Genomic DNA, 15498 nt, shown 5'->3' on the forward strand with positions numbered 1-15498 from the left:
TTTGGTTCTAAGGGCATGTGATATATGATTTTAGAACTAAATACTATGACTCTTGGAATGAATCCTAATTCTGGATTTCTTGACTAGATTTTGGATCTGAATTTAGTTACTTAAGGCCATCGTCCAAGGACCATGAACGCGGGTGGTTTTAGGAAATTTTCGATGGAAAATTTGAAAAATTTGCCAAAACCAAAAACATACAGACCTTTGAAAACCTTTTATCTATCTGCAGGGTAAAAATGGCTGGAAAATTCAGAAGATTTTCCGAGTGTTGTCAAAAATAGCTCTGAAAATTGAGTGTTTTTGTGATCTTTCACAATTATTTGAAAAAATAATGCGATGATGCGAAGTTTTTTGTTTCAAATAAACCTTATGCTGGCTGCAAGGATTACATTCGGACATATTTTTGGAAACGCTTTTCATGGAAAATCGATGAATTTCGTATAATCAATTTCGTTGTAATTTGACGATTTGGAAGTACTATTTTGCAAAGTAATTTGTATTTTATTTAGTACTTCCAACTCGTCAAAATAGAACGAAACCAATTATACGAAATTCCTAAATACTAAAAAAAGTGATTTGAAGTGGCCTCCGGATTTAGCGGTACCAGAAATGTTCAATACTCCTATTATAGTGAAGCAACAACTCAAAGCGAATGAACCTATTTTCATCTTACCCTTAAGGTCTATTTATCGAAGAGAGACGGTGAATCAAAGTCTAACTAGGGTAACAGAGGTATTTTGGCCACTTCATATATTTTGGCCCACCTGAAAAACTTTATCGGTTTTCTCGGATTTTATCGATGTTAAGTAACCCATGTTGCATTAATTTGAAGTTTATCACATAAAATTACCTATTGCGGAAGAGTTTTTCAAAGATATTACAACATTTGGTGGATATTTTTACAAAGTGGGCCAAAATAAATTCAATCCTAAAGTGGGCCAAAATACCCCTGTTACCCTAATGGTTTTCGTATATAAGATGACTACTGGAGCTAAAATGACTACCGGAACCGTTACCTTGCATGTTTCGAAACACTCATATGCCAAAGTAATAATGTATACTCAATGTTACAGCTTTAATCACTTACCTTGAGGCTGAGAATGTCCTATCAAAATGTTCATTTGTTACCTTACAACAATGAGAAGAGCAATGGAAAAAATGATTGAAATTTCAAAACATTAATCCAACTTTTTTGAACTCCGTGCATAAACGTGAATTCAAAACGAGAATTTCAAATCTAGTAGCCGGGTTCCATTCCACGAAAGTCATTGAGGTTTTCAAGGCATGCTGTTTGAAGATGTTCATTTTTATGTCGTTTTCGCTTGAGCCAAAACTAATCCAGTTTCCACTCTAACTGTTGTCAAACCGTTTGTTTGAAGCCAGTTTCGAACCTAGTTTCAACGTTGTTGAACTCAGTTTCGAACCTGCTTTTTATATCAGATTTGCTCAAACCTCCGTTGCTAAGTGCGACATCAACACAGTTTCGTGAAAAGTGTTTGTTTGATGAAACTACCCTGGGTCAGTTTCAGTTTTCTCAAGCGAATACGACATTAGATTTCGCTTGTTGAAATCGTAGCGACACGCGATTTAACGTCAATCAATACAGTTTATGATTGCAGTTGTTCTGTCAGAAAATTATTTCTAAAGCTTGCTGATAATGAGCAACAAGAAAAATCCGTGCATTCGGGAAGTTTCGCCGAACTCAGGAGTTTTACTCAGCGAAGCGTTTGAATAACATGTTTGATGAATAACAATTCTGTATAAAATGTTCAAAACGACGTATGTAACAATGAGAGATTCTCTTTGTTTACTTTCTCTTTCGATTATTGCGAAATATTCCTGCTTATTTCGGTAATTTTTCCAGAGTAGATTAAAAGATGATAGCTTTAGTTATTATTATCGGTAAATGATTGGAGAGAAGGTTTGCTAAGAGTGCCGTAATAATCAAAAGAGAAAGTAAACAAAGAGAATCTCTCATTGTTACATATGTCGTTTTGAACATTTTATACAGAATTGTCCTTCCGGAAACCCACGAACAATTGGAAACACTATTCGAGTATACTCATTTTTTGTACCAGCGTGGATCAGTTTTTCTGGATTATCTCAAAATTGTGTATACAACAATGCTATTAAGGCCGGAGGACAGTGGGTCGCGTATAGATTGAACCGACCATGTGGCTCCCTCGATTCCCTTTGCGTGTGTGTGTTCAGAAATCGTTTGAGTTGATTTTATTTCTCTTCTCTCCTCTCCTTTTACCGAAGGTTACTAGGGGAAAAAAGCGGATAAAATGCGGACGCATTGAAACTGACTGTGTTTCACAGTAAAATATGAGATTTCAGTTTTATCGCGACAACATACCTTCTGATCAAATTTCTGGTCCATTAATACCGCGCGCGTTAACCCAATCGGTAAATTTTTTTTCTCTCTATGTTGGTACAACTGTCACTGTGACATTTCTGTTAAGTTTGAGCGGGATATCCCAATTAGTGTGTGTTTGGCAGCTGTTTGTTAACGGCACGAAAATTTGTTTTTGGTTGTTTTTACCTAAGACAGGATTAGACAACTGGTTTCTTTTTCCAGAAAAATATTTCTCTTCTTTCTCCGGTTGCTTCCTGTTATAAGTTATGCATCCCTCACGCCCACTGTGGCCGATATTTTCTTATTCTGAAAATTATCTCCCCTCATAACATGCCATTTAGACAAATGTTATATCAGGCAAAAATATAGAACTGAATTCAGTTTGATCAGATGTATCTTTTGTAAGAAAACGTTAAATAGAAAAATTCTAAATCACTTGATTTTGATCAATTTATTATTGCAGTTTTATTAACAAAAGTATCCAGCATATTCAATTTGAGAAAAACATTAACAAACAAAAGTATCCGAGGATTTGGTGCCGTTCTAAAGTACAACCAAAATAATCCATGTTCTCGTCCATATCATACAATCACGTGTTTTGAGGCATTCTCTTTGTATCATCCAGTGATTGTTGAATCTACTCGTAAACTTTCCACATTCACAGAAATTAAAAAAAATTGAACTTGAATAACAAAAAAAAAATTAAGTTTTAAGAAGATGTTCAGAAAAGCAAAATATTCAATATCAAACTACATTGTCACCGACGATACTGACAACACTTTTTATACCACCCTGCAGTAATATTAATTTCAACAACTTGTACTTGCTTATGTCATTTTCAACCAATCACGAGCTGGTCCAAAACTGGCTCGAAACTGTGTGTTTCAAATAGAGTTTCGGGTATGGAATTTTGTTTATTTTTTGTTTATTTTTTGGGAGCAGGGAAAAGCCCGATGGAGATGAAACTTGGCAATCTCTCTCTCCAGCAGGCATAAAACCTCCTCATCTTTCGTATCAACAGATTACAATGATCCAACAGATACAATAAGGCTTAACACTAACAATAAAAACTTATAATTAAAACTAAACCTATAACCCTATATCTAGTTGATGACACCAAGCACTACAGGGCAGCAATAGTGTTCTTGCTTCAACTGGCGGAGAAAAGGGGATAGGTAAATGGATGATGAAGGTAGGTGAAGGGGGTGGAAAGTAAGCGTGGTCGAACAACGGGGTTAGAATCGGCATGTAGATCTAATTAGTGGTCGAAAAGATGGTGGAAGACGGAGAGAAAGACGGGGTTAGAATCGGCAAGTAGATCTAATTAGTAATCGAAAAGATGGTGGAAGACGGAGGAAATAAGGAAGTGCGACCGGGTTACTATTTGCAAGCGAATCTGATTAGTTTCCAATAGAAATAAATAAGACGAAGAAAATGAGAAGGGGAGCGAAAGGGTTAATATCATCGAGCGAATCTGAGTAGTTTCCAACGGTGATGGGAGAAATTTTTGTATTTTTGTTCAACCATCACTAGGTTCAACAAAAATACAAACGGTTACAGACAAAACCTGATCCAAAGTTAATCTGACAAGTGGCAATGAAACAATCGTTTGATCATATTTCGGGATAGATGAAAGTCGAAAACATTGGAGCAGCTATTGAATGTCCTGCACATACTGGAAAATGGTTCATTGTAACCATAATTTGTTCGTGCAATGGGTAAACTCAAGAAACGATGAGAGCGTAGATTACGTCGATGAATGTCCAGATTAATCAATTGCAGAAGTTCGGGACAATCGATACGTGATTGTAATAAATCAGCAACAAAAACGGCTTTGGAGACATTCCTACGAACAGATAGTAGATCCAGGTCAATAAGCTTACAACGATCTTTGTAGCTAGGAAGATTAGTGGGATCCCTCCAAGGTAAATTGCGCAGAGCGAATCTAACAAATTTACGCTGGATAGTTTCGATGCGTGCAATGTCGATTTGATAGTGAGGTGTCCAGACAACAGCTGCATATTCTAGCGTCGAACGGATAAGAGCACAATATAATGCCTTAAGACAGTATACATTAGTAAAGCTCTTGGTAACACGAAAGACGAAACCCAATAGCTTGGAGGCCTTCGAAATCACATAATCGATGTGACTTTTGAAGTCCAGCTTGGAATCAAGAATGATACCCAAATCTTTCACGGAAGATTCACGTTTCAGTATATTGTGCGAGATGCTATAGTCGTAGGTAATCAGTGAGCGTTTACGAGTAAACGACAAAACGGTACACTTCGAGGCATTCAAAACCATTCTATTATCCTGACACCAGTTTGTGAATAAGTCTAACTGTGACTGCAAATATATAGTGTCTTCTTGACATTTAACTAAATAAAATAGCTCGAAGTCGTCTGCGAAGGATAGTTTGTGGCATTTTAATATGAAGTTGAGATCATTGAGGTAGAGTAAAAATAAGAATGGACCTAAGCGACTGCCTTGAGGGACTCCAGAGTTGACAGCGAAAGGCACTGTAATGAAGTCTCCGATCTTTACAGACATTTCGCGACCAATTAGATACGACTCGAGCCAATTTAGCAACGATCCACTGAAGCCAAGTCTATTGAGTTTTGCTACTGCTATTTGGTGGTTTATTTTGTCAAAGGCTGCAGAGGAATCATTAAAAACCTGTTTTAAGCCACCTAGTGGTGTAATGATGCCTTTCTCATGTACAAAATTTTTCTCTTCGATTTTTGAAAAAAATCAAGAGATTGTTTGTGCATAAAATACAGAATAAAACAGTTCTTTGATTGCGTAAGTCATCCTTAAGAAAACGAAGTGGGTTCACTATTATATGCACTTCCGGCACCGGAACCCGAGAACCGGTATAATCAAAGTCGGTTCGTACGGCCAGCACCTAACATGACACACAAACTCTACTAGTGTTTATTCAAATTTTGAAGATTTTATACATTTCTGCCATCGCACTCTAAATAACTATTTAAATGTTTGTTGCATCCGAAAATATTTTAAGTGACGGTGTACAATATTGAACACACTTTATCCTATAATTCCGGAACCGGAAGTCGGATACAAATGAAATTCAGGAATTCCGAACCTTTCATTTGAATCTAAGTTAGTGGAAATCGGTCAAACCATCGCTGAGAAAAGTGAGTGAGATCTATTTTGGTATATATGACCACTATTTCCGGTACTTCTGGAACCGGATACCGGGAACCAGGATAGCCGGAATCGGTTTGTTTAGTTCCCTACTGATAATGACTATCGATTTGTGTAGTTTCGAGACCAGTTTAGGAATTTTTTTACGTGTTTTGTTTCGCCGGTTTAAGTGACGGTGTACAATATCGAACACACTTTACCCTATAACTCCGGAACCGGAAGTCGGATCCAGATGAAATTCAGGAATTCCGTATTGGACCACGAGACCTTTCATTTGAATCTAAGATTGTGGAAATCGGTTCAGCCATCTCCGAGAAAACCTAGTGAGATTATTTGACACACACACACACACACACACACACACACACACACACACACACACACACACACACACACACACACACACACACACACACACACACACAGAGACATTGCTCAGCTCGACGAACTGAGTCGAATGGTGTATAACACTTGGCCCTCCGGGCCAATTTTTACTAGTCGGTTTTTCACCTTTCTATATGAGAAAGGCAAAATGTTGCAGAAGTGTTTTGGGGAGTCTAGTCTATCGAGAACGCAAGTATTTGAGTGGCATAAAGCACTCAGTAAGGGTCGTGAAATCGTAGAAAATTTGCCTCATTCAGCTCGCCCGTCCACCTCTGTTAACGACGATTTCTTCGATTACGGCGATGTTGCTTACCATGAATTCGTTCCGACGGGCTAAATGATCAGTAAGGACTACTACTTGGGTGTTTTGAGGCGTCTAGATGAAGCAATTGGTCGGAAACTGACGGATTTGTGGTAGACAATTCATGAATTTTATTCCACGATAACGCGCCGTCGCATTCCAGTATGATTGTGATTGAATTTTTTTGCTAAACACGAAACGAAAATCATCGCTCAGACACCATATTCGCCAGATTTGGCCCCCTGTGACTTTTTTCTTATTTGCAAAACTAAAATATCCACGCCGGGGAACGCGTTACAACTCGATCGGGGACATGAACGGTATTGGTTCTGAAGGCTATTTTGTACTAAAATCTTAAAAAAATTGTTTCTTAAGTACAGTCCGGGACAATTTTGATCAGAGATATATGTGTTTTCACGTAGTATTCGTATTTAAACTAAATTATCTAGACTTTGTCACGGTAGATTTATGATATAAGCCTTAAAAGTCGAGATATTCGATGAACAAGTAGAGGTATGCCATTCTTCAATCCGAAAAAAATGCAACTCGATCGGTTAACTCTATGAATCATTTAGAAAATTTCACAGAATTTTCTCAACTAAATTTCAAAGGCATTGTCAGGTGGGTTTTTTGATATTAATCACCTATTTGATGCGGAAAAGTGTTGATTTTCTCAAAAACGGTGACGAATATAAAAAAAAACCCAACTGACAATCTCTTAGAAAATTAGTTTAGATTATTCTGTAAAAATTTCAGAATGATTCATTGACTTTAGCGGTCGGGAAAGTCTTTTTTTATGAAGGAAAATTTGCATAGCTGAAAATGGAAACTTTCAACTTGTTCATTGAATGTTTCGCCTTCAAAAGCATGGATCAAAAATCTATCCTGACAATGTCTAGATAATTTAATTTAGATGCGATTAGTGCATAAAAACATATAAATAAATAAATAAAAATGAAGTGGAAGATAATTTCGTGAAGGTAAGTCGATTTCTATGACGGCGCCATTTTAGTTCCCTGGTAACCTAACGAAACATGAGAGAGAAATAAAATCGGCTCAAAAAGGCTGCCAAACAAGCGGTAGCTTTCTTGGATTTTATGTGATGTAGTCAAACTTGTAACCGAAACTATCAAAATGTTCTTGGCAACCCGGCCACATCGAGAGTAATTTGCACATTTGCGAGAGAGCATGGAGAGGAATGTAATACGCACAGCGAGCCACATGGTTTTACGCGACTTACTGGCCTCAACCCTTAAATTACTGATTTTTATGTAAAACCTGTTTGGTTGAGTCAGTGCATAGCAGTTCAAATGCCAACTGCTAGTACCACTTATCAGTTCAGCCTGAACCTCTTAGCAGAAGTAATTTGATGATTTAATAGTTAAATTATAGTTTTAGGGAGAGTAACATGCATCATCACGTGTTTTGCTTCACACAATTTCGTCATTCAGTAGAATCTTTATAATTTGTTAGCTTTCCCATGCCTATCAAATCATCCTTCAAAACTTAACATATACTCGGATGATAGCGGAAATCAAACCATCCTAACCTCACTATCACTGCAGGTGCCGCCCACTAATCAAACGAAACTGGAGGGAGAGAAGGTGCAGTTCACCTGCGAAGCGAAGGCCATGCCCGGCAATGTCACTGTGCGGTGGTTCCGCGAGGGTTCCCCCGTACGGGAGGTGGCCGCACTCGAGACGCGCGTCACGATCAGAAAGGATGGGTCACTCATCATCAATCCGGTCAGTGCCGACGATTCCGGCATGTACACGTGTGAGGTGTCAAACGGCATCGGAGAACCACAAAGTGCTTCGGCTTTTTTAAATATAGAGTGTAAGACGAAAGATCGCACCGCACCGATCGGAAAAGGCTGTTTCTGGCTAACTAATCGTTTTTCTTTTTTTTTACACACCAACAGATCCTGCCAAAGTGACCTTCACCCCAACAATACAATACTTACCGTTTCGTTTAGCTGGTGTTGTACAATGCTATATAAAAGCAAATCCTCCTCTACAATATGTAACTTGGACCAAAGATAAAAGATTACTGGAACCTTATCAAACAAAAGACATAGTTATAATGAACAACGGTTCGCTATTGTTCACCAGGGTTAACCAGAACCATCAGGGAAGGTACACGTGTACGCCGTACAACGCGCAGGGAACGCAGGGTTCCTCCGGCCATATGGAGGTGCTGGTGCGGAAACCTCCGGCCTTCACGATCGAGCCGGATCCGCTGTTTCAGCGAAAGGTGGGTGAATCGGTTGAAATGCACTGCGATGCACAGGAAGCGGAAGGAACCTCGAAGCCGACGATCATCTGGCAACGCCGTGACGGGCAACCGTTGCAGAAAAATCGGGTTCGGATCTTGAACGGTAATATCACGATCGAAAATCTTCGGCGGTCCGATTTCGGTTACTATCAATGCGTTGCGTCGAACGAGGTTGCCACGATCGTGTCCGCCACCCAGCTGGTAATCGAAGGAACCCAACCGCATGCTCCCTACAACCTCAGTGGATCGGCGACCGAGTTCTCGGTGACACTGTCCTGGATGCCGGGTTACAGTGGTGGACCGGACTACAAGCAGGACTACACCATCTGGTACCGGGAGGCAGGAGTTTCCGACTGGTCCACGATTCCGGTAACTCCGTCCGGCAGTACGCAGGTTACGATCAATCGGCTTTCGCCTGGGACTACGTACGAGTTTCAGGTGATCGGAAAGAACGCTCTCGGGGACGGTATGATGAGTAAGGTGATAACGATACGAACGCTAGGTGAGTAAATTTTGTTCAGTCAATGCTAATTTATAGTCAAATGTTATCAAATGGAATAATTGTGTTTGTTGAATGACTACCATGATTTTAATCGAAAAGATGTCCAAAAACCGAAGAAAGTGTCGACAACGACTGCTGCACCAAACGAAAAAGAATTCAAGCACGCCTCGGATGACTTGGGTAAGAGGTCACTCACGCTAGTCTGACCTTTCATTCGTTCGTGATTTAGATGCTTTTAGCTCACGCTTGGTTAACCGAAGCATACCCGGAAGCAATTACACGCAAATCATAACTTACATATCGAAAACATATCAGAAAACGAAAATTCGCATGATTTCACAAACACAAAAATTGAATCTTTCAGATCACATCAACATTATCATCAACACCATTCACCATTGGCTCGTTTCACTTTTTTTCCCCGTTTGTTTTGCAGACGTTCTAAGTTATCACAATATTTTGTTTCCAACCGATTCGTCTGGCTCTACATTTTTTCCTCCTGTTTTTCGACCTACAGGTATTTATTTTAGTCATTTTCGAACAAACAAACAAAAAAAAACTACCACCACTCATTCAGGCACACCTTCACCAAGCTCAAACTAATTGCATGCCGTGCTTTCGCTACTTATTTCGAATCGATTTTGTTTTCAAACCACCAACATTCTGATATGATCGTATCGCCACAGGTCCGAAACCGGGTCAACCGCGCAACGTGTCCGTGCTGGAGATCCCGAATGGGTTCCTCATCTCGTGGCAGGTCCCACTCGAGCGGGCCCATCTGGTGCAGTTCTACACGATCAAGTACCGCACGGATGCCCAGTGGAAAACGCTGAACCGCGGCCAGATCCGCCCGGAGGAGACGTCCTATCTGGTGAAGAATCTGGTCGGCGGCCGTACCTACTACTTCCGCGTGCTGGCGAACTCCCTCAAGAGCTACGAGTCAAGCGAGGAGATCAAGTTTCCGGTTCCCGCGCGGGTCAAGCACAAAGCCATCACGGCCGGTGTCGTCGGGGGGATTTTGTTCTTCATCGTGGCCATCATACTGTCGATCTGCGCCGTCAAGATCTGCAACAAGCGCAAGCGTAGAAAACAGGAAAAAGGTGAGCGCCTTCGGACGCCAAGTCCACAACGGGGCCGTAGTCAGGGTGTATACTTTCACTATTTACTCGATGGGCAGCGGGCTAACACGATCGGTTTCCATCACTAACATTCACTAATTTTGTTTGGTAGTTTTGGTTTAATCATGTTTTCAGTTAATACACGTAGATTACTAAGTTAAAATAACTCGATTTAATAATTTCTAGTTGGTTTGACGTAAAGCCGCCATAACTAAGTTCAGTTTTGCAATGACTGAGCGGAAACATATATTGGAGAAGCCAAATGAATGATAAACTAACAGAAAAGATGATTTATTGGAAAAAGATACGCTCAGAGACAGGACTCGAACCTGCGTTCTTATGCATTCCGTGCATACGCGCTACCATTTCGCCACTCTGAATCTTGTTTTAGTCACTCTAAAACGCCAGTCAGACACAGTAGAACGTACATCGAACATGGTCTACATTCTGGCCGTCATCCGACCGATACCTTACATCTTCTCGCTTTATAGCTATTTCTCCGATCAAGCATTGAGTAGGAGAGTGTATTTATAATCGCTTGTCACCTTCTTTAATGGTGCCAGTCACTGGCTGGACATCGTCAGCGACAGACTCCTATGAAGGTCGGTTTGATTTTCCGTAACAATCTGCTTCTGGTAAGAAAGGGCAGACTGGGCGTATCTTTTTCCAATAAATCATCTTTTCTGTTAGTTTTTCATTCATTTGGCTTCTCCAATAGATGTTATGTTTCCGCTCAGTCATTGCCAAACTAAAATAACTCGTCATTTGAATTAGATTGTTTCACTGATCTTATGATCTTATTTGTATACGGCTGAGTTCAAACCCGTATTCAGAATTTCGTTTTGGGAGGGGTCCACAGATAATAAATAAAACTTTTTACTAATGGTTTTTCATGTATATGGTAATAGACGCGCCCTGCGAATCGTTCTGCATTCTTCCGGGAATGCAGAATGGTGTCGCTTTTTTAAAGTCTCCTAATCCTCTCGGGGGTTGAAGGTTTTATTAACTGTGCATTTGGCACCTGCAGATACTTCAGCATTCTTTCGGCGATGCAAAACGATTTGTTTTTTTTTGTTTTGTGCTGTTTTCTCACCTTCACACTCACTTCACAATTCTCTTCCATGTTCCTTCATCAGGAAATTGATGAGAACCTACGGCAAGGCACCAATTTCCAAATAACTAGAGGAACGTGCCACTTGAGCCAATTAGTTATGATTCTTGAAAAGCCAATTCAAGTAAATAGTCATATATTTTGGATGGGACTATAAGAGATTGAAGCAAAAAATTTTACGTTTTGAAAGGAAAACATAGATTTTTACCTTTCTCTTATCATACAATTCCGCAGTCTAGGATTGGACCTCCTATTCCGGATTCCTATTAAATTTCAATAGTGTGTTTTTTGTAAGTGAGGATTTAAAAAGAAGCAACCACTTTGAAAATAGTCAGTAAGTTGTCCTAATTTGCAAATTTTGTTGAGTATTTTTCGATCGAATTTAAGTCAATTGCGGTATTGCTGTTCTAGAAGCGGTTAAAAGTTTCGAAATAGAACTAACATCGATTTCTCAGAGAACCGCTGAACCGGAATTAATAAACTTGTATTTAAGTGCAGAGCTTCAAAATTATGCTCTTTTTTCATTTACTCTTTCAGTCACTTTCGGTTTTCAGTGCAAACTGTATACTGTGCTGTGTCGAGTTTCAACTGAGGCTTCGGGAATCGATAATGACAGAAAACGATGAATCGTTTCTCGTATCTATAGTAGTTTTGAAGTCCAAAAAGGTTCTGGAATGTGATTACTTCGATTTATCAGGTTTTAGACACACTTCATAGCCAAATCTCACAGATTTTCAGTATATCATTCATCGATATGAGAATTGAAATTTGATTGATTTTCCGATATTTTGGATTCTTCGATTTTCGCAAATGTTCAAACACACACTTGATTCCGTTAAGGCACAAATCTCCGAATAACTAGGGGATGTGGAGTGGATTACGTACGTTTTTATTATAAAACCGCCTAGATTTTTCTTAATTTATCAAACCAAACGCGAGTTTTTTTTTGTAAACAAATCTGACACGAGCGAGTAGTGTATTCGTGACCAACACGCACGCATGCTACGATCGAGCTCTATTTGGAGAATACGGTGGATGAGGGAGCAATTCGAAGCCCAATTCGTTCAATTTCAGCATGGTTTTCATCGACTTGTGACACGGTGCATTGTCTTGATGAAACAAAACTTTTTTCTTCTTCAAATGAGACCGTTTTTTTAAAATTTCGTCCTTCAAACGCTCTATTAATGCTATATAATAGTCACTGTTGATGGTTTCTCTTTTCAAGGTAGTCGATGAAAATTATACCATGCGAATCCCAAAATACGGACGCCATTACCTTACCGGCCGATTGTTGAGTCTTTCCACGCTTTGGGTTCGGTTCATCGCGTGCAGTCCACTCAGCTGACTGTCGATTGGACTCCGGAGTGAAGTGATGGAGCCATGTTTCGTCCATTGTTATATATCGACGAAAAAAATCGGTTTTATTTCGATATAACAGCTCCAAACACTGCTCAGAATCATCAATTCGTTGTTGTTTTAGATCGATTGTGAGCTCACGCGGCACCCATTTTGCCCAAAGCTTTCTCATATCCAAATATTCGTGAATAATATGTCCAACACGTCCTTTGATATCTTTAGGGTGTCAGCTATCTTGATCAACTTCACTTTACGGTCATTTAAAATCATTTTGTGGATTTTTTTCACGTTTTCATCGGTAACAGCCTCTTTTGGACGTCCACTGCGTTCATCGTCTTCGGTGCTCATATGACCAGTACGAAATTTTGCAAACCACTTACGAATTGTTGCTTCGCCCGGTGCAGAGTCTGGATAACACTCATCAGGCCATTTTTTGGTATCGGCTGTACTTTTTTTCATTAAAAAGTAGTGTTTCATCAACACACGAAATTCCTTTTTTTCCATTTTTTTCACAATAACAAAAGTAGCTTCACTCAAAATGCTCAAATATCTCACAAACTAATAATCAGACTGCTGTTAAATTTATACACGTATCTTTTGAAGGTTGGTACTAACTGAAAATGGTATGGATTTAATTCTAGTGGCGCCCTCTCATAGAAACGATACGAACTTTTCAGCCGATCTGTTAATTGAAAAGCTCACTGCTCCGAATGTATTGATCTTTCCACTCTGAAAATTTACCAAGATTGAGTTAAACCCCTAGGGCTTCTTTTTTCAACAAAAAAAAAGAAAAAAAAAATAGGCCCAAGTTTGAAATTTTTTTGTTGTTTATTAATTTTTACCTCTTTTCATTATATTAACTTTAAAGGTTGTTTCATTTGAAAGCTAAGGAAAAGACGCACATTTCATGTCTTGGACGAATTTTTGTATCTTTATTAGATTTTACAGTATAGACTCTTGAAAAAAGGCTCTTTTTTGAAAACGTGAAATTTCAAAAAATCATATCTCGAAAATTCCACGTACCATATTGAAATAAAAAAATACGTGCCGAATATTTTCGAGTTCTTTACCGCAAAAAAAAATAGATGAAAAAAAAAAATTGGGTGGCTGATTTTGCGTGGAATGTCATGTTGTAAGTATTACACCTCAATGAAAGTGTAATGGTGGGACAGTGGATTTTAGAATTTATTGTGATAAACAACAAGAGATTGATTAAAAATATTACTAACAGGTCAGCACAAGAAGGTGTTTCATTAAACAATGATCCGATTCAGCGCAAGTTTCAACTGCGTTGAGAGTTACCGTTGAGAGTTTGAGACTACGATGATGATCAATCCTGTTGTGTTTAAATGACATTTTAACACATCCGATATTAAAAATCGCATCCATTGATCAAGTCTGGAGTCAAGTTTGAGAATCATTTTTCTTGTTTTCGGGGTTCCATACAGAACTCTTCTAAAATTTGACGACATTGATTCATTTGGTGGCCATACTCAATTAAGCATGTGGTTCGAAATAGTAGAGCACATGGATCAAGTAGGCTCAGTAAAATTTCCATACTAAAAAAGCTCAAGCAGACATTGCACAATGCGCCAAACACTCATTGACAACCTAGCATGAATTGAGTGGAAAGTTTTCAATTCCATTCTAGTGCTCAAAAAACATTGCATGGATAATTTTATTCCATCCCGATTCCGAATCACCTATCATGCTTCGTTATTTTAACTAAGAAACTACAAGGATCAGCCCCATGGGGTTGTTCGAGCCGTTGATGCGGAACAAGGCAATCAAAATTTCTAATGATCGACATTTTCAAGCAGACAGTTCAATCAATCGTCACACTTTTGAATCCGCAATTGCACAAGAGTCTGCTTAGATTGAACTTTTTTAGGAACCGACACCGAACACGCGACCCCAGAATATAGACTCTGTTTGTCTTGATTAGTATCCGATTTGTAGCCGACGAGATTACATCAATATCTCAAATGTATGCAATTATATCTTGCCATACGGATTGCGATATTAAAACTTCTCTACGCCAAGCTTGTGTTCTAGTTTTGTATGCACGCAATTATTTTTATAGCGTTAAGTTTCTCTACCATCACTACCATTCTGTGATTTCGATTGAAGCGATACACTTTTTCTCATTATTAATCGAGTGCATCATATATAAATTCGAAATTAATCTTAAGCACTCAAAATATTCCCTGGGGTAGTTTCAAATTTCTCAGGTGAAAACGACATAACATGAAATTTCATCCAAACTCGCATGACATAAGCTTCAAATCGTTTTATAGCACTTTCTGTCATTCTGTCTAGCAACAACTTACCTCTGGCATGCTACACGTAGGACTGAAACGTTAGCTATCATTTCGCTTACATTTATAGATTCGCGTGCTTCCAACAGCTTCGCTTTTGCATCGATAGACCAATCAGAGCAATGCTTTCCCATTTATATATCGCTTACTCCTTCAAAATCGTCGTCTTTGGCAGGGAAATCCGGTGTGCCCGAGATTTTTAGCAGACAAAATAGGACACTGCGAGCTATTAACCGACATTTCACTTTTATTTAATTGAAAGTACATTTAAATCAAAACTTAGAAATATTTCCCATCATTTGGTGAAATAATATTACTGATTGTAACAGAACTGACATTGATAAAAATTTGCACGATCGATTCACATGTAAACTGCCCTTCAATTTAATATGCTTTTTCATTTCAATACAATTTCAATTACATGATTTCAATACAATTTCTATTACATTCGGTTCTCATTTGCTCATTGTTTCACCATCATATCCATACTACACTCGTATACCCAGGTAAGTCAGTTCATGCGATTTACAACAAATTCGCTCAAAAAAAAAAACGAACAAACAGTCCACTAAGGTCCTCGAACGGGTATACGCCTTGATGAGTG

At 38.9% G+C, this 15498-nt stretch overlaps 1 protein-coding gene across 8 annotated transcripts in view; it reads left to right on the top strand.

Annotated features, from left to right (window-relative positions):
- LOC131432081 (protein turtle-like) overlaps nucleotides 1-15498 on the top strand; it is a 130906-nt gene that overhangs the window by 100632 nt on the left and 14776 nt on the right. For 7 of the 8 annotated variants that reach the window (XR_009229779.1, XR_009229780.1, XM_058598137.1 and 4 more), the window contains 4 exons: nucleotides 7781-8051; nucleotides 8137-8991; nucleotides 9091-9171; nucleotides 9678-10091. Coding sequence is in view for 6 of the 8 variants with exons in the window: in XM_058598137.1 (XP_058454120.1) it covers nucleotides 7781-8051; nucleotides 8137-8991; nucleotides 9091-9171; nucleotides 9678-10091 (1621 nt within the window). In the remaining 2 variants the exon portion in view is untranslated. Of the gene's footprint in view, nucleotides 1-7780; nucleotides 8052-8136; nucleotides 8992-9090; nucleotides 9172-9427; nucleotides 9610-9677; nucleotides 10092-15498 lie in introns of those variants that run through there. The other variant, XM_058598142.1, reaches the window with a different exon arrangement.

This window comes from Malaya genurostris, chromosome 2, assembly GCF_030247185.1.
Source record: "Malaya genurostris strain Urasoe2022 chromosome 2, Malgen_1.1, whole genome shotgun sequence".
NCBI lineage: Eukaryota > Metazoa > Arthropoda > Insecta > Diptera > Culicidae > Malaya > Malaya genurostris.